Raw genomic sequence first — 26,448 nt, 5'->3', positions numbered from 1 at the left:
GAGTAGTAAAGCTAGTAATACGTAAACGAGACTTGTACATAAGTGGAACTTGCCGTGATTATGATTTACTAGCTTCACTACTCGGCTTCGCTCGAAATTTAGATTCTGCTTTTATAAAAAAAAATTTTTTCAATTTTTTTGTTAAAAAGGTCACATTCCTCTGGATTAGTCAGGCATAATGAGCTGAAACACATTTCGTGATCATAGCAAACGCACAAACATTGATTGCCAATCGATTCCTCATGTTTCTCCGATGAAAATAACACCAAGAACGACGTAAATTGGACCATAATAAAGGAAATCACATAAAAAATTGATTTGCATAATTTCAAGCTAACTTCGTTAAAAATATCCCGATTTACTATTTACATACCAAATGCCTGGTAAATCGGATTATTTTTAACGAAGTTAGTTTGGAATTATGTAAATCAATTTTTCATGTAAATTCCATCATTATGGTCCGAATTACGACGTGTTTGGTATTATTTTCATCGGAGAAATATAAGAAATCGAGTGGCCCTGTTTTCGCAAAGATCTGATGAGAAATGCGGAACTTGAACATTTCTCACTTTTTAACGGGTATTCCAGCCCCTTCGGGAGTCGAAAGCGATAACGCTTGGTGAGCCATCGCGGGGTGTTCTTTCGCCACGCGGTACAGGAAGGCATCACTTTGAGTCCAGTCGCGGGAGGATCACCCAGTATATGTATCAGAATGTCGATACTTATCCTCTGAAAAGTGGTTTCTTTCCGTGATCAGGGACATGTTTTAAGATTCCATAGCTAGATGGAGCGGTAATACATTGCTACTCCATCGGTAACAGTGTAATAATAATTGGTAAATAATTGGTCTTATCACACACGAAGTATGGAAACTTGAGCGTTCTGTATTTTTTAAATAAATTCGAAACTTGCCACATGACTATTTATACCTGTCCTCTAATTTCATGTCAGACAATTTCATTAAAATCCTTGGTAGTCTAATCAAGCCTTGACCCCATCGCAAGACGCGGCCGAATTAGCGTGATGAGTTTTATACCGAAATGCTTTCGACGGTTTCATTCTCAATCTCAAACAAATTACATGCTTCCCACACCACACACACACACTTCCCCTTTTCCTCAATACTACTTCGAGGAATAGTTCTTCAACTGACTGTCGTTGATGAGCAGATGCCACTACATTCAGTCCTCCAATTATGGGTCGGTAACACAGTTTGGGCGGCGACGCGAACATCCATAAGGTGGTAGGTCTATCCTATACCTCGTCTGTGCTTACACCTACACGCAGTCGTATCCTTGCTGACATCTATGGTCCACATTATCAACACCTTTCTGTCTCATTCTATAGTGCCGTTCATCGCGGTTTACGTGTGGTCAGTGTTTAAAACACTTCACAATTCACAAGTACACGGAATCCTTCGCTAATTCGTAACATTCTAATCAATCCGGCAAGGATAACACCCCACGGAGCAAACATCGACACGTGAATCTGTCAAATACGTTTTTCTTCATGGATTGCGTCATTTTTCCGTTTGGCTGTATCCCAGGCGAAGATTCGCCGATATAAAGTGCAGAGAACATCTCGAGGAGATGCATCGTCGGTGCAAGGTGTCTTATCACTCTCACCCGTGCTCCTATGCAAGCTCGAACGCAAGGATGATGCTATACCTGACCGTAGATCACTCGTGGTCCTATCCGCTCGACTTGCCGAGGCACTGTATCAGATAAGGGGGTGACACAATTATATTTGGATTGTGATTGGCCGCGACCGAATAGGTAGTTTTCCGCGTTTCACGAACAATAATTGTCAGTCGCATTTTAGCACCACGGGGCGAGCGTCGCCAGTATATAAGGGAGACCGAAACAAACATAATCTATTAAACGCTGTGTGCAATCTCGAGGGGAACAGTTGTTTCGATAATCGTAGATACCCGTTGCATCAGGGAACGACCGACACGATCTGGCTGCAGTATGTAAAACGCGTAAGTGCCATTATAAGGGTATTATTAATTTTTTTTTTTTAAATATACCCTACGCTTTTTAATATATTTTAACACAATTTTTTGTTTAAGAAATTCTGTAGTGTATAGTGTTTTAATAGTAGAGCTGTAATCGAATTCTTAGAAGACTGTAACCGTTGTTTTTAAGATTCTCTTTCCAACGCCCGCGAAATCGAAGCACGTGAGTGTACGGGGTAAAATAACTTAGCCGATTACCATAATTTGATTCTGCATCAGACGTGCAAACGGTACAAAGTTTAAAATACACAATCATGGCAGAATTTTCTGCAGATTCCATTAATTCCGGTTACGCATTTTCGAGCTTATTTGCACCGATTACAACGCTCACGTTTGTTTGCTGGCATGCGCCTCGAGTGCCGTTAATTGCGCATTTTCGACGAATTTATGGGCGCCGTAGGAAATCCTAACTTACACATGATTTTCAGGTTCTTCTACGTCTATTTTCATCAAAAAGCTTTATCATCCCGAGTATCGTTTACTCGCTTACCTATTTGTATTTCGAAAAAGGAGAGGGGAGGAAAGGGACGGAAAATGACCACGGGACTAAAAACAATGGAATTCTTGAAATTAAGCCGACGTGTCCGTCGACGTTTGAACGCGCGGAGCGGTGAGTAACCAAAGCGCAAATATTATACCTAGCCCCATTCAATAAGAACGGCGATACTATCAAACGATACGTGATAACACGCCGGAACGTGATTACACTAAATCAACTTGTAAGACCTATCACACGTGATACTGTTTACGGACGTGCGAGCGACACGCTCGTTTGCATCCACCTGAAGCAGTAACAGCATCATAAACGTATTAATAGACGACCTAATAGTAGATATAGTACGCAGATAACGAGTAGAATACAGAGGAATGACTTTATAGAGCGCTAACCCAGACCTAGCACGGATCTCCAAGAGAAGGCTAGGAGTAATGAGAGATCTCCGCAGCTCTGCAATTTAAATTTAAACCCAGACCTAACCCAGATCTCGAATCGACTGCTGGGAGTAGTTAGGGACTTGAGTATACTAATGATTACTGTAACTTAATTTTTCGTCGCAGCTAACCCAGATCCCGAATGGACTGCCAGGTGCAGAGATCTAAGTATACGAAAGCTTAATGTTCCATAGCTTGAGGTTGGATTCGATTTAACCCAGACCTAACCCAAGCTTTCGACCAGCTACTCGTTTTCAAAACAACTCGAGGATCATTTATACAAGCGTTTTTATCGTTCAGTAACCCGAGGGGCGATTGAGAGCTAACCAGGGCCTAACCCAAAGTTAATACGAGCTTCCCCGCGCTGCTTAGAATAATTAGAGGAAACTGACGGATTGAACGAGCTTTTTAAGTGCACCCCCTCCCTCCGTCGTCGTGTTCATTCAGCCGAAAGTGATTTAAGCTGTAATTACGTAATACCACCGCCAGTTTACCGAAGCGTGCCACGAATGATTTAACACCCGGCCGTTCGATATTTCTGTCACAAACCGCGATACAATGAATTACGTTCACTCGTATTTCTCCCGCAAAATGACGGAAATGCACGATAATTCATCGGCGAGACCGCGAAATCGTTGCACGCGGTTTATTCGCGCGCATTCTCGGTCGCGTAACGAGCTCGTATCTCGTTCTCGATTGTATGAGAAAAAAAGGAGAAGCAGAGTACTGAAATCTCGGTCTAGGGAGATGAGGCAAAGGCCGAGAAGTAGTAGCGCCGATTCTTTCGCAAATATTACAATCCAGTCGCGCTTCCACTTCGCACCGTGTCGATCAAACGCTTCGATTTTAATTTCAAACACTGCGATCCAGCCGCAGCCCTCCGCGCACAGTGTCGATCAGAAGCACTGGAAGCTTCGATTCAATTCCAAGCCGAGCCCAATAAGTTCTAAAATAATTTCCAAGCTGCTTTAATAAATCGAGTACGAGTGATTGAAGCGCGTTAAATTACCGTATAGTAATGTGAGTGGCGAAGAAAGTGAATCTCGATGTTCTCTGATAATTTCCAAAGTAGATTTCTGCAACGTCTGCCTTATTTTTGTAATAGTAAGCGATCAGCTTCTTGCTGACGGCGAGGAGAAGAGAAAGAGGATTTCCTTGAACGTGGACACGAAGATGCTGAAGATCGGATTCATCGGGGGCGGCAAAATGGCCCAGGCGCTGGCGAAGGGGTTCATTCGTGCTGGTAAGTTGTCGACACCGTTCAAACCTTAACGTCTACGTGGCACCTAGATTTTAACAGCGAATTAGAAATCGTGATTGTCAGGAATCGACGCATTTAATCGTTAATTATATATCCGCAGGGGTGAGCAAGGGCGATATGATACTGGCGAGTTGCCTCCCGAATGACGCCGGCAGCATAGACGCATTCAAGGTGAGCTCAGCCTCGGTTTTGTAAGCGTGGAAATAATAAGTTTCTTGTTGTGTCGAGGCTTAATTTGTCATCATTGCATTCCTGATACGCAGATAAAAGTGATAAAAGATAATCAGCCGATTGCCGGCGTTATCAGTAACGGTGTTTGCTTCGGGCCGAAAAGAAATCGCAAAACAACAAATATTTTTTGTTGTTTCGGTAAACGTATCCAGCGATTGTGAAACACGCTCGTAATCGGCTCTGTATATATGTACACTTATTAGCATATCTTGTTTACCGAAGCACTTATTGCTTCCGAGCCGAGCCGTTGCGATCCAGCGGGTTGTTGACGGGTTTCATTAATAATCGTCGCAATCGATGACAGCCTCGATCTGTAATTAAAAGATACTGTATCTTAAATACCGGCGTGATTGCTCAAATCGTTTGTAATTTATTTGGAAACGATCGCGCGACAAGGCGTGAACCTGCCCGCCCCGTGGAATTAAAATCTTGAAGCTAATTAAGCTAATTGCCCGAAGGCGTCAGTCCGATTGCTGTGCCTCGATCATTATCACGGCTAGGAAAATTTCCAATATCGTACCTTATCTTCGACTCGCGATAAGTCTATGAATTGTGTTGCAAGCCTGGCGTTTGCGATTGCCTGAGACTTTTTCCGTTTACAAATGCAACGCGGGCTGGCTACTGTATAGTCGGTCGATTCCCTCATTAATAGCTGCGATATGATTCTAGGAAATGGGGTCGAACACCGTATTCACGAACGGGCCCGTAGTCGATTACGGCGATATTCTAATCTTGTCGGTGAAGCCGCAAGTGATCCCCAAAGTCCTCCCGGATTTGAAGAATTATAACAAACTTTTGATGTCCATCGCCATGGGCATCCCTCTGGCATATTTGGAAAAGGTGGAGCTGAAACTCACGCGCCTGAATTAATGTGTTAACGAATTCTGCAAGGAGAAATGTATTTATAAATTTATATTGATGTTAGGCTGTACCACAAGGAACGCCAGTAATAAGGGTGATGCCGAATACGCCGGTCCTCGTTGGATGCGGGGCAACGGTATTCGCCCGTGGGACGTCCGCTGGTGACAAGGAAGCAGAAATCGCAGAGAAGCTGTTTTGTTCGGTGGGCTTCTGCGAAGAAATCTCTGAGAGCATGATTGATCCCGTCACTGCCTTGGCCGGTTCTGGACCTGCGTATGTGAGTAAAGTTAATGCAGCGGTGTCTTTATACAGTGGTATGTAGAGAGCTGAGCAGTAAAGAGACTTCTGTTTCTCGTTCAGGTGTATATGATGATAGAGGCACTAGCAGACGGGGGCGTGAAGATGGGTCTGATGAGGTCGATTGCTTATAAGTTGGCAGCCCAGACCGTTCTTGGAGCTGGCGCGATGGTTATGGAAACGAATTCTCATCCAGCACAACTCAAAGACGATGTCACCTCGCCAGCAGGTTCGGGAAAGAAATATATCCTGAGGTTTTTTTTAGAATTGTGGAGGAACTATGTTTTTATGTGTTGTATAAAGTTAGGAGATTCCTCAGGATATGTCGGTGGTCAGTTGAGCGCTGCTTGAGTTTGCGTTCTTCGATTTACCGATGTTTCTACTGTGTTTAGGATCCACCATAACTGCGGTTCATTATCTAGAGCAGCATGGCCTGAGGTCAGCTCTAATCGGCGCCGTTGAGGTTGCGACGAAGCGGTGCATGGAAGTCAGTTCGCTCCCAGACGAAAGCTAGAACTGACCGATAACGAAGGAGCGGAATATTGTCACCAGTTAAAGCAGAAACGAACGAAATACAAAAACAGTGATTAAAGTTATAGAAAGGGAATTAGGCGGTAGTGATGACGCGTTTTGATTTGTTACATTTTTTTTACGCACAATCTTTCATTCTCCAATTGTGTAGCTCGTAAGAAATGCGTTGTCTAATTTTTGTTTAAGAAATTTGTTGGATATTTTGTAAATATATAGCGCCTTTAAAACGTTAAACTGCGTTGTATTGTTCGTTTAAAGCGTAGCAGCTAGAAACATAGATCTGTTATTACTTGACAATAACATATTTTTTAACGAATGTTGTAGCATATGATCTTACGTGTAAATATTTTTTATCTTTAGTAACAACATTTATATGCTTATATTCGTGCATATATTTAAATGGAATAGCAACTGTATTGCGAATCTGTTCAGAGTAAACTTTATAATAATAATCGTTAAACAGATTACATAAAGTGTTATATAAAATACAGCCTTATACAATCTTCCTTAATATTCTTACGATAAAATATACTAGTACTTGTACTAGCATCCTCTGAAGAGTAACATATAAAATATTTAAATATATTTCTTATCAGGATACATGGCAACATTGGGAAGAAAAATATTACTGGAACATCTGATATAAAAATTTGTCTTAATATGGAATCGTTCTCCTATCGTAGGGAAATATACAGGAATTACGTACTTATTGTACCTTTGCCATCAGTAACGTCTGGTAATAGTTTATTCTCTTTCGATGCCGCTGGTTTGAAACCAAGATTAAACTCCGTCTTAAACATTTCTCTGTAGTAACTCTCCTTAACTATATCACTGTCCGGGAAACCTTCTTCTTTACACTGCGACACGTAAAGTTTGTGCATTGCAGCTATGCTTAATCTAGAATCTAAATATCTCTTCCCGGTGCGATCCTTGGGATTTGTCGATTTGTCCGCTGGGAAGGATTTAATATGTTCGCGCACTCTCTCCTTAACGCATTCGCTCTTCTTTGTTTTCGGCGTATGTCTGCCTCTTTGGTCTGGCCCTATAACTCCTCCAGGCGACGTCCTTTTCTTGTCCATCACATGGCGCACAAACTTCTCGGACACTGCGAACGTGCTGAGAAACATGCACTTGCACACTGTGGTGAACTCCCCTTTCAACAAAAGGGAGTAGGTGAACGTGACCTGCCGGCGATGTTCAGACTTCACATTTCCGCGACATCGCGTTCGTTGCTTCGGGGATTCCTTGACCGACAGTGCGACGTATTGCTTCCTCTGCTCCCAGCTGCAGGTTTTCCAAAAAATGTTGTGCAGCTCTTCCCGTGCTGATTCGTCTATCTTCTCCGAGCAGCGCATGCGGCATTTACAAGGGGGCCCCATGGCTTTCGCAGGTACTATTCTTCCTACAAATGATACATTCGTAATAGTAGATACAGTGGCGTGCAAAAGTATTCGGCCACCCTTTAAAATCGCATAACTTTTTTAAAATCAATCCAAACGACTTAAGTTTTTTTTTTTAGAAGATAGAAGGATTACTTTGCTAAATCGGTGATTTCGGGAATTTCGCGATCTTCGACCTTATTCTGCGATATTTAAGCGTTTATAGCTCAGAACAACGTTAACCGATTTTGATGAAATTTTAGGCACGTATATAACTTACTTAAATCTACAAACGGTTTTTTTTTTAATTTTCGTTACAGGCTCATAAAAAAAAGTTTAAAAAACGACCTTTTCTATTTTTTTTGCTATTCCGATCAAGTGCATTTTTTTTCAAAACGACGAATCACGTCACTTAGCAAACTAATCCTTCTAGCTTCTTAAAAAAAAACTCAAGTCGTTTGGATTAATTTTAAAAAAGTTATGCGATTCTAAAGGGTGGCCGAATACTTTTGCACGCCACTGTACATTCCACGTGAACGTCCCTCTCGGAAATATCTCGGAATTACCTCCAACTCCGACATACTCTTCGCCCCTTAGCCTGGCGTTCTTCTTTAAGTTCACTTTCCATAGTTCTGGATGCTTCGTACGCTTCAAGGGTTCTCTAGGCTCCTTTATGCTTTTTGGTTTCTTTGATTGCTTAGGTTTCACAGACTTCTTCACGTTCGATTCCTCTTGCTGTAATGGATCTGACTGAGCGTTCATAGAGTGATCTGAGGAATAGTAAGTATTCATAAATTCAGAAGATTAACTTGTCAGGGTAGGCCTGCCCTTTACGGTGCAAATACCTCCTGAAGTTCTGGGACCCGGGCAACAGCCGAGCGCGGGACTGTTATGTTGCTAACCACAGCATGGGCTGCGGGAGAACTGCATGAGTATGCGTCCATGTAGGCTCCTACCACATAGACTCGCGGTACGAGCCTACATGGACGCACACTCTTGCAGTTCTCCCTCAGCTCTCGCAACGGGTAACATTGGAACAGTCTTGCTCTCGGCTGTTGCCTGGGTCCCAGAACTTCAGGAGGTATTTGCACCGTACAGAGCAGGCCTGTGTTAGGGTAAAGGTACCAGTAGTTGACCATGAATCAGTAGTCGACAACTTTTTGGAAAAACGTGAAAAATAAGGTTTTTAGAAGTGGCGAATTGTGGGTATTAGGAGCAGCGGCGCGTTGTTGAAAAGAGATAGCTGCGCTTCTAAATCCCTTATTTTTCACGTTTTTCTGAAAAGTTGTCAACTACTGATACATGGTCAACTACAGGTACCTTTACCCTTCTTTGTGGTTTGTAGAATCTACAATGTTATTGCCCTTTACTTGTTAGCGGATAGATCGACGGGGTAACTGCTTCCTGTTGGTAATCGAGTTGCGCATTTAGATCCGTAACAGACGTGTCTTTCCACCACTGTACGTTTCCTGATATATCGATGAAAGTACCTATTGGAGCTAAGAGAAGAATCGTTAACCAAGAACGGCAGAATTTTTCCAAGGAAAGTTTGCGTGCTACTTGTTATCGTATCCCTTACCTACGTTATCCCGATACTTGTAGTAACTCGGTTCAAACAGTAACGGCTGTTCCTCATTCTCATTTACGTGACGATCGTCGAACCATAGCCCCGTTTCTTTTCTTATCATCTGTCTATCCTGGGTAAGCGAATGTGCAATTGTAACACTCTGTTGCGTTACGTTATCCATAATAGTTACATTGTTTCAAGCTTACAAATAGGGATAGTTATTTAAAGCATCTATTTGTAATGTACTTTTAAAGCAATTACATCTCGATATTGCTTTATCTTCATTATCTACTAGTTTATCATTTATCTTCATTTTCTACTAGTTAACTACTATCGTTCCATTTCACAGGATACATAGAAACCTGATAAGTTTCAATATCACAAAGATCCTTACATTTTCACTTCGCTACTTGTTTAACTGCTTTATAGGTTATGTTAGGTTCCTGGTTTTGCAACCACTTTCTGCGTAATAGTTCTAACGCAGTATTTGCGGTGCGATTACAGCTAACGTATCGCGTGCACAAACAGTTTACCTGTCAGAGGCAATAAAGACTTTAATATAGAAGCTTGGACGAGCATAAATTCGATTAATATTCGGCCGAAAAATTGTTATTCCTCTACAAGTAAATTCGCTCCATATTTTTCAATTTCTTCATGATTCATCAATTTCTCAATTCAGAAGCACAAATTATGAATGAAAGATAGAAGATTACGTAGTGATAATGCTTATTTGAAAATGCAGTAATTACATCGTGTATAAATACAGAGAATTTAAAGTTTTCAAGAATAACGTAGTCGGTGTTTCAAATTTCCCGCCATGTCAATAAGTTGGCGCTAAAGTGACGTTAAGAAATCCACCAATAGCGTGAAATCCACCAGTTTGAACACGCAAAAGCCGCGCGTCACACGGTCGTTTGTCCTCCGCGCAAAATACCGTAGACATATATAGACGGAGCAGAAGCTGTGACTATCGACGAGGGGTAGACTTGACGGGGAAAAGGCAGAGGTTCAGATATAGACACGTCGGTTAGCTTCGGATGCATTCGGCATGTATATACAACCACTGCGTTACCCGATTTACTCGTATCGCTCCCCTTACCGCGAACCTTGCCACCCCCCTCCGCTTACGCTCCGTCTATATATGTCTATACAAAATACTCCCAAAAGTGAATTAAAACACTAATAATTCACGCTAAAACACTCAGAAATATAAAACTTGTAACCCGTGTAACAACATTCCGTTAATAATCAGCCTAACACTCTGCTACCAACCTCAACCCCGTCGAATCGCGCGAAGCCTCAACATTCGTAATCAAATTTTTAAAATCACGACGATAATAAAGCCGATAATTTCAACGGTAACTACTCACCCTTAATTCAAAGCCGTTCCAATTTTTCGTTCAAAGGCTCGAGAATCGAAAGCAACTCGAACGCTATCGAATGGAAATTGAAGTCGTCACCGCGAGATGGCGGCATGCGCAGGGATTGCGTGCCAATCTACGGCTTTCACGTTCCAAAGGTTTTTTGGAAACGTTGCGACAAGTAGCGTTCGGTGCTGAAAGTGTGAAGTGCTGTGCGTGTAAACAAAAGTGCCCCGAGTCCCATCGAGAGGTTGGCCAACGGTGACGTGTGCCCGAGATAAATGTTATCATCGTCGGCCGATCTAGTGGACGTCGGTGCCAAGGAGCGTAGCGGTTACCGTCCGAACGACCAGACATCGCGGCCTGCACTTTGGGTGAGCGACTTTTAGGTTACCCGCCGATTTATCGCCGATTCACATCCCCTTTGCAATGATCTATCGCTCTGACACTGGTTCCCGTCACTCTTCGTCCACTCAAGGTCGATTCGCGATACAGAATCGTATCACTGTGTCACTCGGTGTCACTGCGTTAGTGTCGCGTTACCACCTAGCTTTACTTACGTCTCATGGGAATAGACGAATCTTGACAGTTACTTGTTGGAATACGCTATCGTTTGTATACAATCGACTACGAGTCGCTTTCCTCGTTAACGTAAGAACGTTTGTTACATAGGTGGAATCATTTGTTTACGCTGGGCTTCTGTGGCTGGAATTTTTAAGGTTACACGGTTCAACGGTGTTTCCTTTTGTTTCATTTTCTTCTGTTTAAATTCTAGGTTGCGTTTAGCTTTCATTGAACTTCGAAGAATGAACCTCGAAGTACATCTAAATTCGGAGAAATTTTTTTGTTCACGTGGAAGAGTTATTATCATGGTTTAGGGGATATTAATTATTGTTGGTTTGTGTTTTTTTTACGGGGATTAATGAGGTTGCTAATAAGAGACCTCAATGTATATGTATACACATGGAGAGCCGTAGTTGATTTACGTTAAAAGCGAAGATGTTCGTAACACCTTCGATAGCTCAGTTGGTAGAGCGGTGGACTGTAGTTGTTTGGTTCCTGGAGACATCCATAGGTCGCTGGTTCGAATCCGGCTCGAAGGATTTCTTTTTTTCTTCTCGAATTTTTCACCCCCGCTAACGTTGCCGCGCTTCCTACCTTTCTGGTATTTTTATCAAACGAATAATGCAAATATATTGCATAATGATGCGATAAAAGGAAATATAAAAGTTGCAATTCACGTTTCCGCGATACGTAACAATTCTTCTCTCCTCATTAATCATATCCTCTCGTTACTTTTTCTTTTTTTAATTAAACGGGGCATAGTCGTTCTCGCTTCGTTCTATGCGCCAAATGCTTGCTGCCCTCTGGAAGTGCAGTTGCACATCGCGGTGCACGCTGTGACGATAATGCAGTCTAGTTTGTCCCACTACATAGGGTGTACCAAAATTATTTCATCGAATGTATGAATGCAGAATTATTAGGATGTTGAATAAGTTCTCGCTGTTTTTTTTTTATATTAAATTAATGCTTTGTTTTAAAAAAATTAGTAAAAAACATGCGATTGAAAATATTGTCCATCGCTAGCCACTACTTAATCCCATCTTTCTGGCAGCATTTGAATTCCACGTCGGACGAAACGATACACAGTGGTCTAATTCGCCAAAAAGCTGGCCGAAATGCAATTTTCAAAGTATAAAACAGCGTTTTGCTACTATGGCACATTTGTTACATACATTGCAATGTAGCAAATACTGTTTGAAAAATTAAAATACAGCAATCAGTTATTATTATATAAACCTTCAAAGTTGGCTTAATTTCTTGGTCCTTAATGTCTTGATATTTCTATCATTTTTAATGAATCACACAAAGTTTCATTGAAGGAATTCATTTGTGAAATGTTTCACCATTAAAATATGTGTTATAAACATTAAATTTGCATAGCAGCGGTCCAAAATATTTGTACATTTACCCGTGTATTTCCCTTCCCGATATATCGTACATCTTAGTCCTCCCTTAATAAAGAACGAGGAAAAAAGTAATGTTATACGCTTTTATACGCAAAGAGAAGAAATTCTTCATTTCAAGTACACTGCCTAGAAGGAGAGGGGAGGGGAAAAATGGGACTATACTGCCCTTCGTAGTTAAACTGTACTATCTAGCATTTTTTCATTTTTTGAGATACGTTGAAATACTTGAAGTTCCACACGCCTTTTACCTTTTAATTAAAGTTAGAAAACTCTACGTGCTTCGTAAAGATTTATAAACAGTCTAATGTATTTAACCTAACTTCTTTCCAAATGGTTATAATATCCTATCTAAAACAATTAATTAATTGGTACGTTAATAATACATCACCTACCGGTACACCTATTACAAAAAATTATATTAGGCTGTTACGAAATAATGACAACATGTTTTAATTTGAATGAAGGAAAATAAGGACGGTACAAAGTAAATGATAAAACTTCAGTTTTCTCGGTTGTTTCAAAATGTTAGATAGGACATTTTAACTAAAGACGGCAATAATTCGTTGGGCAATATAAGTAAAATTAAAGCTTGAAACGCCATCCTGTTTAAAACACAGGAAAACAATAAAACGTAAGACATACGCTGAATTTGAACCTTGCTTATAGTATTTCTTTATATACTTGATCTCATTTTAGAAGGAACCTGTCGACCGACGAGGTTAGACCAATTCTGCGCAGGTTGACGCTGATTGGTGCCGGGAGAAGCCACCATTGGCTGTACCCCCACCAACGCTTTTTCGGAGCCAATGAGCTCGTTCTACATGCGCGAAACGGGTTCCTTCTAATATGAGCTCAAGTATAGATGCACTACCGGCTTAAACTACATGCACGCAGTTTTCTGGTAACGCCATCTGTTGCAAAACAGCGAGAACTTATTCAGCATCCTAATAATTAAATTTAACACCTTCCTTTTACTGATTACACTCTGTCCCTCGCATTTCGAAATCAGAACTGGGTATTATACGAATAAATTGTTATTCTAATGGTCTTAAATAAGAATTGCGAATAAAATGAAGTTCCTCGAGAATAACGAATAATTCTTTATTCGAATAAAAATAAAATAACGTCCAACTCTGAAAGAAACCACTTAGATAAATATATAGTCAAGCACGTCTCATCCCCTCTACCTAATTTTCCAATTTTCACTTTCCAAATCGAAAAAACTGCCTCCCCAGCATTTCCAATAAACACGTAGGTACCCAAATATCTCCGATTCAATTTTAAAACACCTACGTACATTCCCGCGTCCCTCGATAACCACTCATCCCCCCCAAAACGGGGAAAGAAATTGATACGTAAAAGCATGCACTGCACTACGCCCGGGGTGAATGAAAAAAGGATTAATCTATCGTATGATCGAGCAGATCACCAGCCAGACACATCGTTGATACACTGTGCCATGCGTTCGCGTTAATTTATCGCCCACCTCCCCTCCCCCCTCCCCCCCGCCCTTGCTCTAATCGTTCCATGTAATTTATTACTACTCTGTTCATATTTATCGGTGGAGCCCGCGGGGCTGGGCGCATTGTACGCACGAAATTGCTTATATTGTCGACCGGCCCCGGCCGGATCGCAATAAATTATTCCCTGGCGAAGGTGTGATACCTGACGCGCACCTGATAGATTGCAATTGTGGACGAGCATGATTTGATGGGACTTTGTGCGTCGCGCCCGCGCTGCGCGGATCGCTCCTCGCGGCGACAATGCACGAGCCTTATCGCGTAATGTGCCCGCGGCGTTTCCTGTCGATTTCCAGCGCGTATAGTTGGGGAGATAAGGAACGGGAAGAATACGGTGCAATTAATCGCGAGGCTCGAGTTATTAGACGTGGGTAGGGGATTGGGATCGCTGTTTCCTAGATTCGAATTGAATTTCTGGTAGTATATACGCGGGTGGCTTGAGTGAAATGAAATATCACTGTAGTAACACTTCGAGTAGGAAAAGATTTTCTCAAATTTTGTTTATTTAGCTTTAAGGCAGATATTTTGAGGCTTTTTCGGAAAATGGGAACGGGAATGCACGGTAAAATAGGAAATAGGTTAATAAACTTAAAGGTTAATAAATATTGGTTTTGTGTAGCACTGTATTGATTGTAGGAACTCCACTGTATATGTATATGAAGGCTAAGGGGGAAAATCGTTTAAAAAAATATGGAATGTACATTTTTTCGTGATTTTGCGATTTATAGCATAAGGTGAATGTCCCAAATTCTGCTCATGTCCCCATTTCTGCTCATTTCGTATTTTTCTTATTATTATATGCGTTACGTTTGCACTATTACAAATCACTAATAGTTAAACATCTTGAAATATCTTCCTTAAATAGTTTTTGAATCGGTTGATTTATTATTAAAGAATTAATCAATTACTCTGCAAATTTTGATCGCAAATAAATTTTTTACACCTTCTTTATGACGAGTTACCTCTTAAATGAGGAGAAATTGGGACGTTCACATTATTTTGTTGGTGAAAACTGTGACTATCGAACTGTCGAATCACAAAGGGTTATAAAATTCAAATATCCGTAAGATAACGTTAAAGATTTGATACAAGTACCTACCTACTGGTTAAAAACAGGAAAGGTCCACTCTGCACTGGAACAAAATACGGAATATCCCCACTTCTAAAACTAAACGTAAAACAAAAAATTATTTTACAAGAAAATTATATAAGAAACTTAAATTTATTGAATTTTCTTCACTGATCAACTAAAGTATTAAAACTTAATTTTCTCGATAAAGCTGTTCTGTGATATTTCCTGTTCCCCTTACCCTTCATATTTCCATATCTCATTTTTGTCGACGATATTTCTAGAAAATTCAAATTTGTGTGACTTTAGACTCTAGAACAGTGTTTCCTAAACTTCTTTGAGTCGCGACCACCTTTTATAATATCCCACGAGTCACGAACAGAATTCAAAACTAGTTTCCACTCCACCCTGATTCACATTCCCACCCTGTACCCACTTTCCGCGCGTATCCTCTCCGATATTCTCTGAAAAACAACCCCTCGGCGTGAAAACACGCCAGCGCCAGTCAAAGTGTTACCAATCACCCACAAACCCCGAACCGATCAGCTTATCAAGAAATCTAACAATTTTTCTAAGCCAGCTCCTGCTGCCTAGAATAAACGATGCCTCGCAAATTGATCGGCCACCCCCCCCACCCCATTTGAATAACAATAATCGAGTCAGACGCGCGCGGGCCTTTGCCCAACGAAATTCCACGGACGCCGGAGGAAACTGGGCGGCCAAATTGGCCGGCGTTTTGCGTGTCGTTGAAGGGGAGGTGTCGCGATTGTTAACGCTCGATTAGGTTCTCGGGGTGTGTTTCGCGTATCCGATGGCTATGGTGGCCCCGATATTTTCGCGGGCCGCCTTTGTCCGCTGCGATAATGCCGGGGCGAATTAATTTCAGCCGGAGCCTCGTCCGCGTGATTTTATTGGAATTAAAAGCGTGCCAGTGTTTTCCTATGAATTATTAATTATACGCCGTCCGACGATAAATCTCCGACACGGCTGAATGGAATCGAGTAATTCGTTCGTGGGAATTCGCGTCGGCGGGTGCAACGATGTTGATGAATAGCCACGCTCGATTTGGCTAGATAAAACGTTGCCATTCGGGGGCAGTAGTGGTCCAGCGGTGGTGTTATGCCGCGCTTCGTGCTTCGAAGAACGAAATTATACTTTGAACCATACTTTGAATATAGGCGGGGTGAGCAGTAGATGTATTTGTGAAAATGGGTGGCAAATTCTAGTCTATTCTGAGTTTATTAATAACGGAGGTAGTAATACAGGCACACTGAGCTGTAGAGAAGCGTTGTTCAGGAAACCCCGATACTAGATCGCCCGCGACCTCCAATCTAGTTCCCCAATACTCCCACAGTATTCGCGGGCTCTTCTACACCTTCTATTGCGTTGGCAACTAAGTGATTGCGAATTTTAAATAAGAAGGAAAATTCAAAAATTTTATTTGAAAATATTACTTTATTAAATTAGGAATTGTCCGTTTTTGTCGACGACCTTTTGCCATCTTTCAGGCAGTCTCATAATTGCATGTTCATAAAACTTCTGAGTTTTGCTAGCAAAGAAGTGAATTAAATAAGATTTTACATCATCAGCGTCATTAAAAATTTTACCATTTAAGGAGTTCTGCAAGGAACGGAATAAATGGAAATCTGAAGGCGCAAGGTCAGGGCTATATGGTGGATGTGACAACACATCCCAACCTAGCTCTAATAATTTTTGGCGAGTGACCAAAGATGTGTGGGGCGTTGCATTATCATCAAATGAATTTCCTTAAGCTGATAAGGGACCCATAAATCGAGTTTCTTAACATAGCCAAGCTGTTTTAATTTTTTTTTTAATACATGTATGCGATACATTGAGCTTCTCTGCAATCTCACGCGCTGTGCTGTGACGATCTGAATCGATAATGGTCTTGATATGGCTCTCGTCAACTTTAACTGGACGGCCAGATCGTTGCGCATTTTCGGGTGAAAAATCACCAGAACGAAATTTGGCAAAGCAATTTTGACACTGCCTCTCCATATACGGCGCGTAACTTCTTGTATGCTTGCGACGCGTCCCTGCCTTTTCGGAAAAAATACAATAAAATATGTCTAAAATGCGCGTTTTGTTCTTCCATTTTAAATCGGGATAAAAACGAAACTAAATAACTAATCGCTACAACTTTCTTTCTAATTAAAGGTGGAAGTTCAAACAACAAGAAAACAATATAGACTAGGTTCTTTGAACACGTTGACAAAACACCAGAATGTGCTAACACCATCTATCGACAAAATCCGCAATCGCTTAGTTGCCAACCCAATATCAAGCTCTGCACCTCCAATCTATGTTCCTTTACTAATCACCTTCATTACCCAGTCGCTAATCAACCCCTTACCAAAATTAAAATCTACTCTAACCCACTTTAAAATTTTCTTAATCTAGAAAATTTCCAGGTCAGGCTTAAGTAAAGTTATCAAACCTTCTCGCCTTCTTAGATACACTTGCATTATCACGATTTCCTCTTTCTTTTTCTTCTTTCACTTCCAAGTTATATTTCTTGCAATATGCACACAATTGTGAACGTAATAAAGACTCTCTTAATAACACTCAACGCAGGCCTCCTTCATCACATCCCTTCTCCCCGAAAACCTCCCCCTCGAAGCCAGAAGCAGGTACCACAAAGCTCGTATTCTATTTCGAAATTTTGCGTGGTCCCCCTGATTGTGAGCAATAGAGCGGAGCACCGGCTCCCAGCGTTCGTTCCTCCGCGGGCGATTACGTTGGTTCCACTGTTGGCCCGCGATATTTCTCCCGGAGCACGTCGTCGAAAGATGTTATTTGCTCGGGAGACACGCGAGGTGGACCCGATTCCTGGGCACAGGGTGAATTACAGCAGCCCCGACTGCTGGCGCAAGGAAATTCCCCGAAGGGGCTGGCTCTCGCGACGGCCGAACTCGCCGAGTTGTGTTATTAGTTCCACGGCGCTGAATGGCCTGCATGCCTCGCTCGCCCGATTACCAAGGCGCATTGTGCTCTCCGTGTCGTATTTCAGACCCCTCTGCGAGCCCGATCTCCTTCCGCGGCCGGTGCTAACGTCTTGACCGGTGCACCCGGCCCCCGCCGGAGCTCGCTGAATTTTCAGCACCCTCCACGCCAGTTACAGACCGCTCGGCTCTCGTTAGATGGAAGTTCGGAAAAACATGGGGGTTGATGCGAAGGGGCCGGGGGATTCTGTTTAGCGAAGTGGTGATTGGGTGGATTGTTGTGTCTCGGGAACGGAGGGCTTGTTGGAACTTTTGGGTGGGGCCGATAAGTTTCGATGGATGCATTGAGGTGTATGCAAATTAGTGATAATATTGGTAAGGTGTTGTGATGATTGCTATCTAGTGCGAAGGTATTCGAAGCTTGAATCATCTTGGGTAAATTTCAGTGAATAATTTTTCCTTCGGATTTGGGAATGGATTTTCGTGGGTGTTCTGGTGTTTAGTCTGATTATTAGAATTGGGGAATTGAAGTGAAAAGGAAAGGGTTGAGAGTAAAAGTAGTATTGGTAAATATAGAAATCTGGGATTCTGGTTTCGCAAGGTTAGGGTATTGGTAGAACTGGGTTTAACCCTTCGTTGTCACACCTTATAATCACAAATTGGTCACACGCGGTTCACTGCACCCCAGCGTCATTTTCGAGTTCCCATTTTTGTATTTTTGAATCTTTTAACTTTTCAGTGATGATTTTAATTCGTAGTACTCATACAATCATTCTCTAATAGTATTTTTCTAAAAAAAGAGCGATTTCCACGGCAGTGAAAAAAAACGATTTTTCCGCGATAAATCCCCTTTGGAAGTCTTAAAAGCGTGATATTTTGAACTCGAAAAATTCTCTTGGGGTGCGACCCACCCCGTGCAACCACGAAAGGTTAAACTGTGTTAAAATTGATGAGTGTAAATGAATCGCAGAATATCAGTTCCTAGGACTCTACGATTTTGATAAATACTTCGAATATTCAAATTCCGAATTCGTCAGATCTCCCTCGTCTCTTTTCCAAATCGCTGATCTCACTAATCAGAACTGCTCGCGACTGTCTGCCCCCCATATCGTACCCCCAATCTTACTACTCGGGCGCCTCTGCCTACCTTAGTCTCCTCGAACGTTCATCCATTATCAGCCAGCCGAATAATCTGCTCCGCTCTTTCTAACCGTTACCGGGGATCGCATGCGGCTGATCACCTCGTTGTGTGCTTACCTCGAGCACGCAGCGACACGTCCCAAGGCGGGCATGAAACCGTGGGGGCAAGGACGCACCTGTAGATACCCCTCGCAATGAGCTACCTGGGAATTGGCCCGTTCGTTCTCGAAATCTGCTTGGATTTGATATATCTAATGCACGCCGCCTATCTTGCCCCGCTCGCTCCTCTATCTCCGCTGTTCATCGTAGGAACGACCAATTACTTCGAGCTCGGAGATCGCCGAGCGCGAGCGTCGCAGATGAAGCGGAAAGCAGCAGATGCCGCTGGACAGAGGCGAGAAAGCTCTCGCTATCGATCTCGGCATGCGCCTCTCCGGTAAAACTGCTATTACTTTTTACCGACTCACGGCGAGTACACGGGTCACGTACTCGCACGTCCTAGTAAAAGATTGAGCAACAGTAGAGGGAGAGGGATTTTTATTCCCCACGGCTCGTTTTGAATACCACCGTGTCTGGATACCTTCTTCGAGCGTCGCGAATCCTGTTTCTTCGGAATTTGATAGTGCGAATGCACTGTTTTGAATAGTCGCTTCCTTTAAATTAGTCAGGTATTACAGAGTCGTCGGTTCTAGCTTGATGATAATGTTATTCTGTCTATGATAACGTTTCATTTTTGTGGGAAGCGTGTTCCTTAGATATTAACTTAAAATGATATTAGCAGTTAACAATATTTCTTTATGTTCAATTTCCTTTAATTTATATATTAATGTAGATATACATGGCTTAGCGCTCCTTACCGCTTGAGCATACAGCAGGTAGTGCTTCACTCTCCCTCCCTTCCCTCGCAAGCATATTCTTTTCGCTATAGGAGTATTGGAGCAGAGATTTATTTCCTCATTCCAAGAGATAATAATTTCGATGGTCCTTAGAAAATGTGGTAGGGTAAAACTGCCTCGGCGTGAAAACACGCCGACGCCATTCGCCGTGTTAATTAATGATAACGCCTGTTAAAAGCTCAATTACTGCAAGTTGTACTCTCGCAATTTCGAAATTCAGCTGTGGTAGTGGTTGTGTTTGCTAATAAGTGTTAATGTGTCGGTTTGGTTGAAGCGGGTGGGGTTGGGTCGATAGTTTGGAGGAGCTGCTAGGGGAAATTCGGATCAGTAGGTGCTTTGGGTGGAAGAATTTAATCTTTCGGTCGGGTGGAACGGGTCCAATTCGCGTGGAGCAGTAAAGCACCGCGAATTTCGGATGCATTGTCATCTTTATTGCCCAACGAGATGGAGATCATCAGCTCCTTTGGCAAACGTTCCTAGCCGCTTCCATCACGTTCCCTCCCTCGATACGCAGTGCCAAGAATACTTGCACGACCGCGCCGGCTTTATCGGTATTCCGCGGTACACCGGCGCTCATCGAATCTCGAAGAAGTTGTACACTTTGCATTCCATTGGAATCGCGCGTGCACCGATACCGCGGCCGTGCCTCGTGGCTGGGGACGGGCGATGCCGGGCCGCTGATTTCCGTGATAGTTGCTCGCGGAACTGGCGAACTTCAGGTGGAAAATTGAAGGGGAGATTGGGGGTTAAGGGGGCGAAGTTGCGGTGGAAAATTGAGGAAAAGAGGGGAGTGGAAGGGAGAGAAGTTGCGGTAGCGTATAGTTACAATAGCAAAGTGATGGGAAGACCAGGGAAGAAGGGGTCAAAGCTGAGGTGGAAAAATGAGGAAAAGAGGGAAGTGGAAGGCGGAAAGGTTCGGATGGGAAAGAGAGGAAAGAGAGGTGTTGAAGGGGGCAAAGTTGAGGTGGAAAAGTGAGGAAAAGAGGGTCGTGGAAGGGAGAGAAGTTGGGGTAGCGTATAGTTACAATAGCAAAGTGATGGGAAGACCAGGGAAGAAGGGGTCAAAGCTGAGGTGGAAAAATGAGGAAAAGAAGGAAGTGGAAGGCGGAAAGGTTCGGGTGGGAAAGAGAGGAAAGAGGGGTGTTGAAGGGGGCAAAGTTGAGGTGGAAAAGTGAGGAAAAGAGGGGAGTGGAAACGAACAAATTTGTGGTGGAAAATTGCAGAAGATAGGGGAGTGCAAGGGGCAAAGTTGTGGTGGAAATTTCAAGAAAATAGGGGAGTGGAAGGGAGCAAAGTTGAGGTGGAAAAGTGAGGAAAAGAGGGGAGTGGAAACGAACAAAGTTGTGGTGGAAAATTGCAGGAAATAGGGGAGTGCAAGGGGCAAAGTTGTGGTGGAAATTTCAAGGAAATAGGGGAGTGGAAGGGAGCAAAGTTGAGGTGGAAAAGTGAGGAGAAGTGTGGGGTGGAAGGGGGTAAGTTGTGGTAGAAAAGTGAGGAAAAGAAGGAAGTTCAAGGGGACAAAGTTGAGGTGGTGAAAGTTGCTGTAGAAAACAGAAGGAGAGAGAGTAAGGCTAGAAGGAGGCAAAGTTGGAATAGAGAATTGAACGTATTTCTTAGGTAGAAAGTGGGAACGTTAAGGTAGTGCAAATTTGCGATAGAAAACTCAAAGAAAGACGAAGATATGAAGCGAAAGGTGCAATAGAAATCTGAGAAAAAGACTAAGGTTGATACAAATTATAGTAGTTTGAGAGTTTTTAGATAGTTGAATGAGTTGCTAATAAAGTTCCAGACTTCTCAGGGAGTCCCGACAGAGTTACCAGAGAATTTTAGCTAGTAGAGCAATAGAGGGTAGTTTCTAGGCTCATATAGTTACGTTCTTGTTATTGTCACTATCTTATTATTCCATCACTCTGCTCCAAGAGCATTCAGTTAGAGATTGCTAGGAATATCTTCTGCGGCATAAATGCTGGTCTCGTGGAGGTCGATATTGACAGGATTCGGATCGTAAAAGTAGATAGTCAGTATATCTGAGATTGTGAAAGATGATATAGACGTGGACCGAGACGAAATGCGCGAGTTGGGACTCCGGGGATATGTGAATTTATATCAACAACTCCTGGGACATCGGTGTCGATACCATCGACTGGCTTTTCATGCCGCTGAGCGACTCGAAATGCTGTGTAATCCATATCCTGGAATTTATCATTAGTGTAGAGTCCTGCGAGGCCATCAGTGTTGGAGGCCACTGATTTCAAGATGTTCACTGACGTAGAGATCTTCAGATATTAGGCGTAGTCAGATTTCGGGGGCACTGGCAAGGAGGTCGTCAATGTTGGGGGACAGCAATTTGGTGATCATCTGATGTAGCAGGCACTGATGTGGCAATTATAACTATATTGCCAGTATCTTGAGAGTATCTACTTAATTTAATACTCCGCATCCTTGAAGCTACGGAGTTAGAACATCGTCAGTATCAGAACTCACAAGTTGAGGATCTCCAGAATAGAGCCTTCCACACAGAATTTAATACCTCCACTATAACTCCTCGTAAGTCTACACTTCCTCATAAGAAAACACATAACCACGTCTTTAGAATCAGCAACATTAGGGTCCACATAATTCAAGACCCCCCAGACTATATTTCACAACCTTCCCACTTCTTATTCCCCCTTCATGCGCTAACACACATTACACTCCCCCACAAGACATGACGCTCCGCCAAACTGATTCTGCATCCTAGCTGGAGCACTAATAAACCCCAGTGTCGCCGTTACAAGACGATACACGGGAGTGCAGTGTCTAACGGGCCCCATTGGTTCCGAATCCTCGATGGCACGACGAGATACGTTTCTTCCCAGCGACACCGCCAGTCACGATGAATCAAAAACAGCTGGGTATCGCGGTGATCCTGCAACGGTGCGCCGACGTGTGCTGAAAACGTTTGCGTAACGGCGAGCCTCCTCGTGCATCTGATCCCTGGCTCCGATAGCGGCCGGGAATGCATTCGAAACAAATTTCGCAACGTGGCCTGCAGACGGTGCATTGAATATACCGTGCTTTGTTATCGCTCTCTGATTCCTTGCTAACACCTATGCATACACGTCGCGGTTTTTGGAGAATTGGTAATTCTGATCTGGAGTGAAATGGTCCCCGATAGGGACGAGGATCTGTGTATGGAATTAGGGTGAACGAAAATGGGGATAGAGGGGGCTGTCGTTAGCGAATCGTTAGGGATTGATTGGTGAGCTAAGTAGGGGCGGAGGTTCCTTAAAATTTTAAGCTTGGTTCAGTGTTCGTGTTCAGTGCGTGTATCCTAGTGGAATTGAGCGAGCAGGGAATGTTACAGTTCTGGAATTCCAAGCGTGGGACTGGGGAATATTTGAGCTCTAGAATTCCAAGTGTGGAAACTAGGGAATAGGGCAGATTTATAATTCTAACAAGGAGAGGTTCACAGGTGTCCGCCTCCGATTGCTTTGAATTTTGGATGTGTTTTAGAGGACCGAAAAATAAGATACACGTGTTTTTTTATAGCGGCCCGTTTTCATATTTAGGGGGTGAAACCAACCCCCAAAGTTATAAGATTTTCAGGTGTTCATCTCCGATTGCTTTGGTTTTTGGTTATGTTTTAGAGGACTGAAAAATAAGAAATATGTTTTTTTTTTATTATTTTGGCCCATTTGCATGTTTAGGGAGTAAAACCACCTCCAAAACTTCATAAGAATAGTTGGTGCTCGCCTCCGGTTACTTTGAATTTTTTATATGTTTTAGAGGACCGAAAAATAAGAAATACGTGTCTTTTTATTTTGGCCTGTTTGCATGTTTAGGGGGTGAAACCATCCCTCAAAGTTTTTGTTTTCAGGTGTTCGTCTCCGATTACTTTGGTTTTTGGATAATTATGACGCAAATGAAATTTATATGAAGTTTTACTTAACACAATTTTGTAATCCTTATGAACTTTGAGGGGTGGTTTCATCCCCTAAACATGCAAACGGGTCGAAATAAAAAGACACGTATTTCTTATTTTTCTGTCCTCTAAAACATATCCAGAAACCAAAGCAATCGGAGATGAACACCTGAAAATCTTATAACTTTGGGGGTTGGTTTCACCCCATAAATATGAAAACGGGCCGCTTTAAAAAAAACACGTATTTCTTATTTTTCGGTCCTCTAAAACATATCCAAAATTCAAAACAATCGGAGGCGGACACCTGGGAACCGCTCCTTGTAAGTGTGGAAACTAGGGAATATTCTAGCTCTAAACCTCCAATTGTGAAAACTAGGGAATATCCCAGCCCTAAAATTCCAATTCGGAAAACTAGGCAATATTCTTGCTTTAAACCCCAATTATGAAAACTAGGGTATCTTCCAGTTTTAAACCCCAATTATGAAAACTAAGGAATATTCCAGCTCTAAACCCTCAATTATGAAAACTAGGGAATATCCCAGCCCTAATTTTCCAATTAGGAAAACTAGGTAATATTCTTGCTTCAAACCGCAATTATTAAAACTAGGGAATATTTCAGCTCTAAACCCTGAATTATGAAAACTGAGAAATATTCCAGCTCTAAACCCTTAATTATGAAAACTAGAGAATATTCCAGCTCTACACCCTCAATTATAAAAACTAGGGAATATTCCAGCTCTAACCTCCAACTGTGAAAACTAAGTAGGTAATCCATTCGAGATTCAGAGATCACTTTACCAGCGATCTTATGTTACATCACGAATTCAGTTTCAGCCAAAAACACCCTCTACTACCAAGAAGTCTACTACATAAAGAAACCACCCTTGAAATCTACCCCACTATTACCCAACGATCACTTATCGCCCCAAAATTCACCGAAGCACCGTTTCCACCAGAGCCGCACTGCCCCTCAGATTTCAGCAAGAGAAATAAATTGCTGGCCCCCTGTGCCTCTTTCGACGATAGTGTTCCACTTCACCTCCTAATTGTTGCGCCCGGGCGTCTGAGCTACCTGCTCGCGCGACTTCCCGCCGAATTTCCCACGAAATTGAAGCTGACAATTATCCAGGGAAAGCTGGCACGCAGGGAGCTCCGCAGAATGCTGGTGTTTGGAAAGAAGGCGGATAGTTACGCGATCGCCACGCAACTGCTAGCTTGTATCCCGAGTGGAGGGACAGAGGAAGTGGGTCCGCGGTTAATGAAATTGCTTAAGTAAAGACCACGATATCCTTGCGCGGAGAGTGGGTCTCGGGACCTCCACTGTTATGCAAATCGGGCAAGACAGGAGGAAACGATCGTCGAAACCGTTGCACCCTGCAACATCCTAATTTTCATTGGTATCCCTAACAGTCCCCCAGTTTCATCGTTCCTCATGTTTTTCGTCCATGTCCTGGGTGAAGCTGAAAAAGGCTTCTAGGACCTTGCTACTTGGATGCTCGCTTGTGTGTTTAGAATAGGCGAGGATTTACAGTAGAGAGTTTTAATTCATTCATAATTTTGATTCAGTAGGCAGTGATTGGGTGACTTTCACTGGGTGGAGATCTGTGAACGTTATAGTAATGGAGGAGGATTCTTGTAGAGGTTCTTCAGGGTCCTTATTATGGTCGATTTCGAAATCGTTCAAACTCTCGAACTTGGTGAATTTATAAAATTCTTGAAATATTCATTGAAAACTTCGATCGAGGAAGATTCTTATTATGGACCTTTCTGTAGCAAAGAGGATAGCACTTGTTACCATATTTAATTTCGAAATCATTCGAAAGCATTACCCAACAATTTTTCTAAAATTTCCCAGCTCTAAAGTTACCTTAAATAGGATAAACAAAGTCTGCACTGATTAATAATCTATAAAACACTAGCAACTGCTTGAGACTATTATTCTCCAACTACTTCTCTTTCATTCAATCCAACTTCCTAGCGACGTTTGCTCTCACATAGGGAACCCGATATCCGTCGAGTGTGACTGGTTGCCGTACGTCGAGGGGTTAGTCTAGTTCCGCAAATAGAAGATTTCCTATAACCGGTTGACTACCCCGGAACAACGTGTCCATTCCTCAGTTCCATTTGCACATCTCCCAAATTTTTAAGCAGAGTATTCCACTCCATCCCCTCAAACACCCCTTAAATCATCCCTTGTTAAAGGAATACTTCAAACCATTAACCATTACAGTGCTCGAGCGTGGTGGACCTCGAAGAATCCAGCGCGAACCTTTCCTTGGTAAATCTCTTTCCCCGACAGGATTTCGCTGTCGAAAGAGTTTTGCGGCAATACGAGGCATCGAGGGAGCGTTAATTAAATTTTAACGAAGATCCCCATCGGCTCATTAGATTCTCGTGGCTGGTTCTCCTTTTTTTTTTTACCCTCCCCTCGATTCGACGAGGGAATCTGTGCTCGGCAGCACCCAGAAAGCCTGCCGCGACCCTCGAAACGCGGTGTCGGCCCGCCGCCATTAATTCCGATTATTCATCGGCGTTTTTGTCCGAGTATCGC

At 42.7% G+C, this 26,448-nt stretch overlaps 3 protein-coding genes and 1 non-coding gene across 7 annotated transcripts in view; 3 read left to right on the top strand and 1 right to left on the bottom strand.

Annotated features, from left to right (window-relative positions):
- Positions 1-1,727: 1,727 nt before the first annotated feature.
- LOC143378901 (pyrroline-5-carboxylate reductase 2) lies at positions 1,728-6,601 on the top strand. Of its 3 annotated transcripts, XM_076831009.1 has the most exons (8): positions 1,728-1,981; positions 2,446-2,627; positions 4,053-4,190; positions 4,309-4,379; positions 5,109-5,279; positions 5,365-5,577; positions 5,661-5,826; positions 5,990-6,601. In XM_076831009.1, exons 2-8 carry the CDS (start codon positions 2,552-2,554, stop codon positions 6,109-6,111), a joined length of 957 nt encoding a protein of 318 aa, XP_076687124.1. In that variant the 5' UTR covers positions 1,728-1,981; positions 2,446-2,551; the 3' UTR covers positions 6,112-6,601. The 3 variants fall into 3 exon arrangements, with proteins under 3 accessions (XP_076687124.1, XP_076687127.1, XP_076687125.1); XM_076831012.1 differs by lacking the exons at positions 1,728-1,981; positions 2,446-2,627 and adding an exon at positions 2,710-3,962; XM_076831010.1 differs by lacking the exons at positions 1,728-1,981; positions 2,446-2,627 and adding an exon at positions 2,710-3,967.
- Positions 6,326-9,726, bottom strand: LOC143378894 (uncharacterized). 2 transcript variants are annotated; one of them, XM_076830996.1, is made up of 5 exons: positions 9,469-9,726; positions 9,087-9,204; positions 8,878-9,006; positions 8,074-8,277; positions 6,326-7,530 (listed from the first exon to the last, which is right to left on the bottom strand). In XM_076830996.1, the coding sequence occupies exons 2-5, from the start codon at positions 9,193-9,195 to the stop codon at positions 6,827-6,829; spliced, it is 1,146 nt and encodes a 381-aa protein (XP_076687111.1). In that variant the 5' UTR covers positions 9,196-9,204; positions 9,469-9,726; the 3' UTR covers positions 6,326-6,826. The 2 variants fall into 2 exon arrangements, with proteins under 2 accessions (XP_076687111.1, XP_076687110.1); XM_076830995.1 differs by having other exon boundaries at positions 9,087-9,726.
- Positions 9,727-10,505: 779 nt separating this feature from the next.
- The window catches only part of LOC143378905 (von Hippel-Lindau disease tumor suppressor-like), a 109,889-nt gene continuing 93,946 nt past the window's right edge, over positions 10,506-26,448 (top strand). The window contains exon 1 of the mRNA XM_076831017.1: positions 10,506-10,809. Within this exon, the coding sequence (XP_076687132.1) occupies positions 10,717-10,809 (93 nt within the window). The 5' untranslated portion in view covers positions 10,506-10,716. The remainder of the gene's footprint in view (positions 10,810-26,448) is intronic.
- Positions 11,447-11,538, top strand: Trnay-gua (transfer RNA tyrosine (anticodon GUA)). The gene is given in 2 exon segments: positions 11,447-11,483; positions 11,503-11,538. It is a non-coding gene; the product is annotated as a tRNA-Tyr (tRNA).

Source organism: Andrena cerasifolii, chromosome 2 (genome assembly GCF_050908995.1).
Source record: "Andrena cerasifolii isolate SP2316 chromosome 2, iyAndCera1_principal, whole genome shotgun sequence".
NCBI classification, from domain to species: Eukaryota; Metazoa; Arthropoda; class Insecta; order Hymenoptera; family Andrenidae; genus Andrena; species Andrena cerasifolii.
The sequence above is the reverse complement of the archived record's forward strand: the minus strand, read 5'-3'. Positions and strand labels throughout refer to the sequence as shown.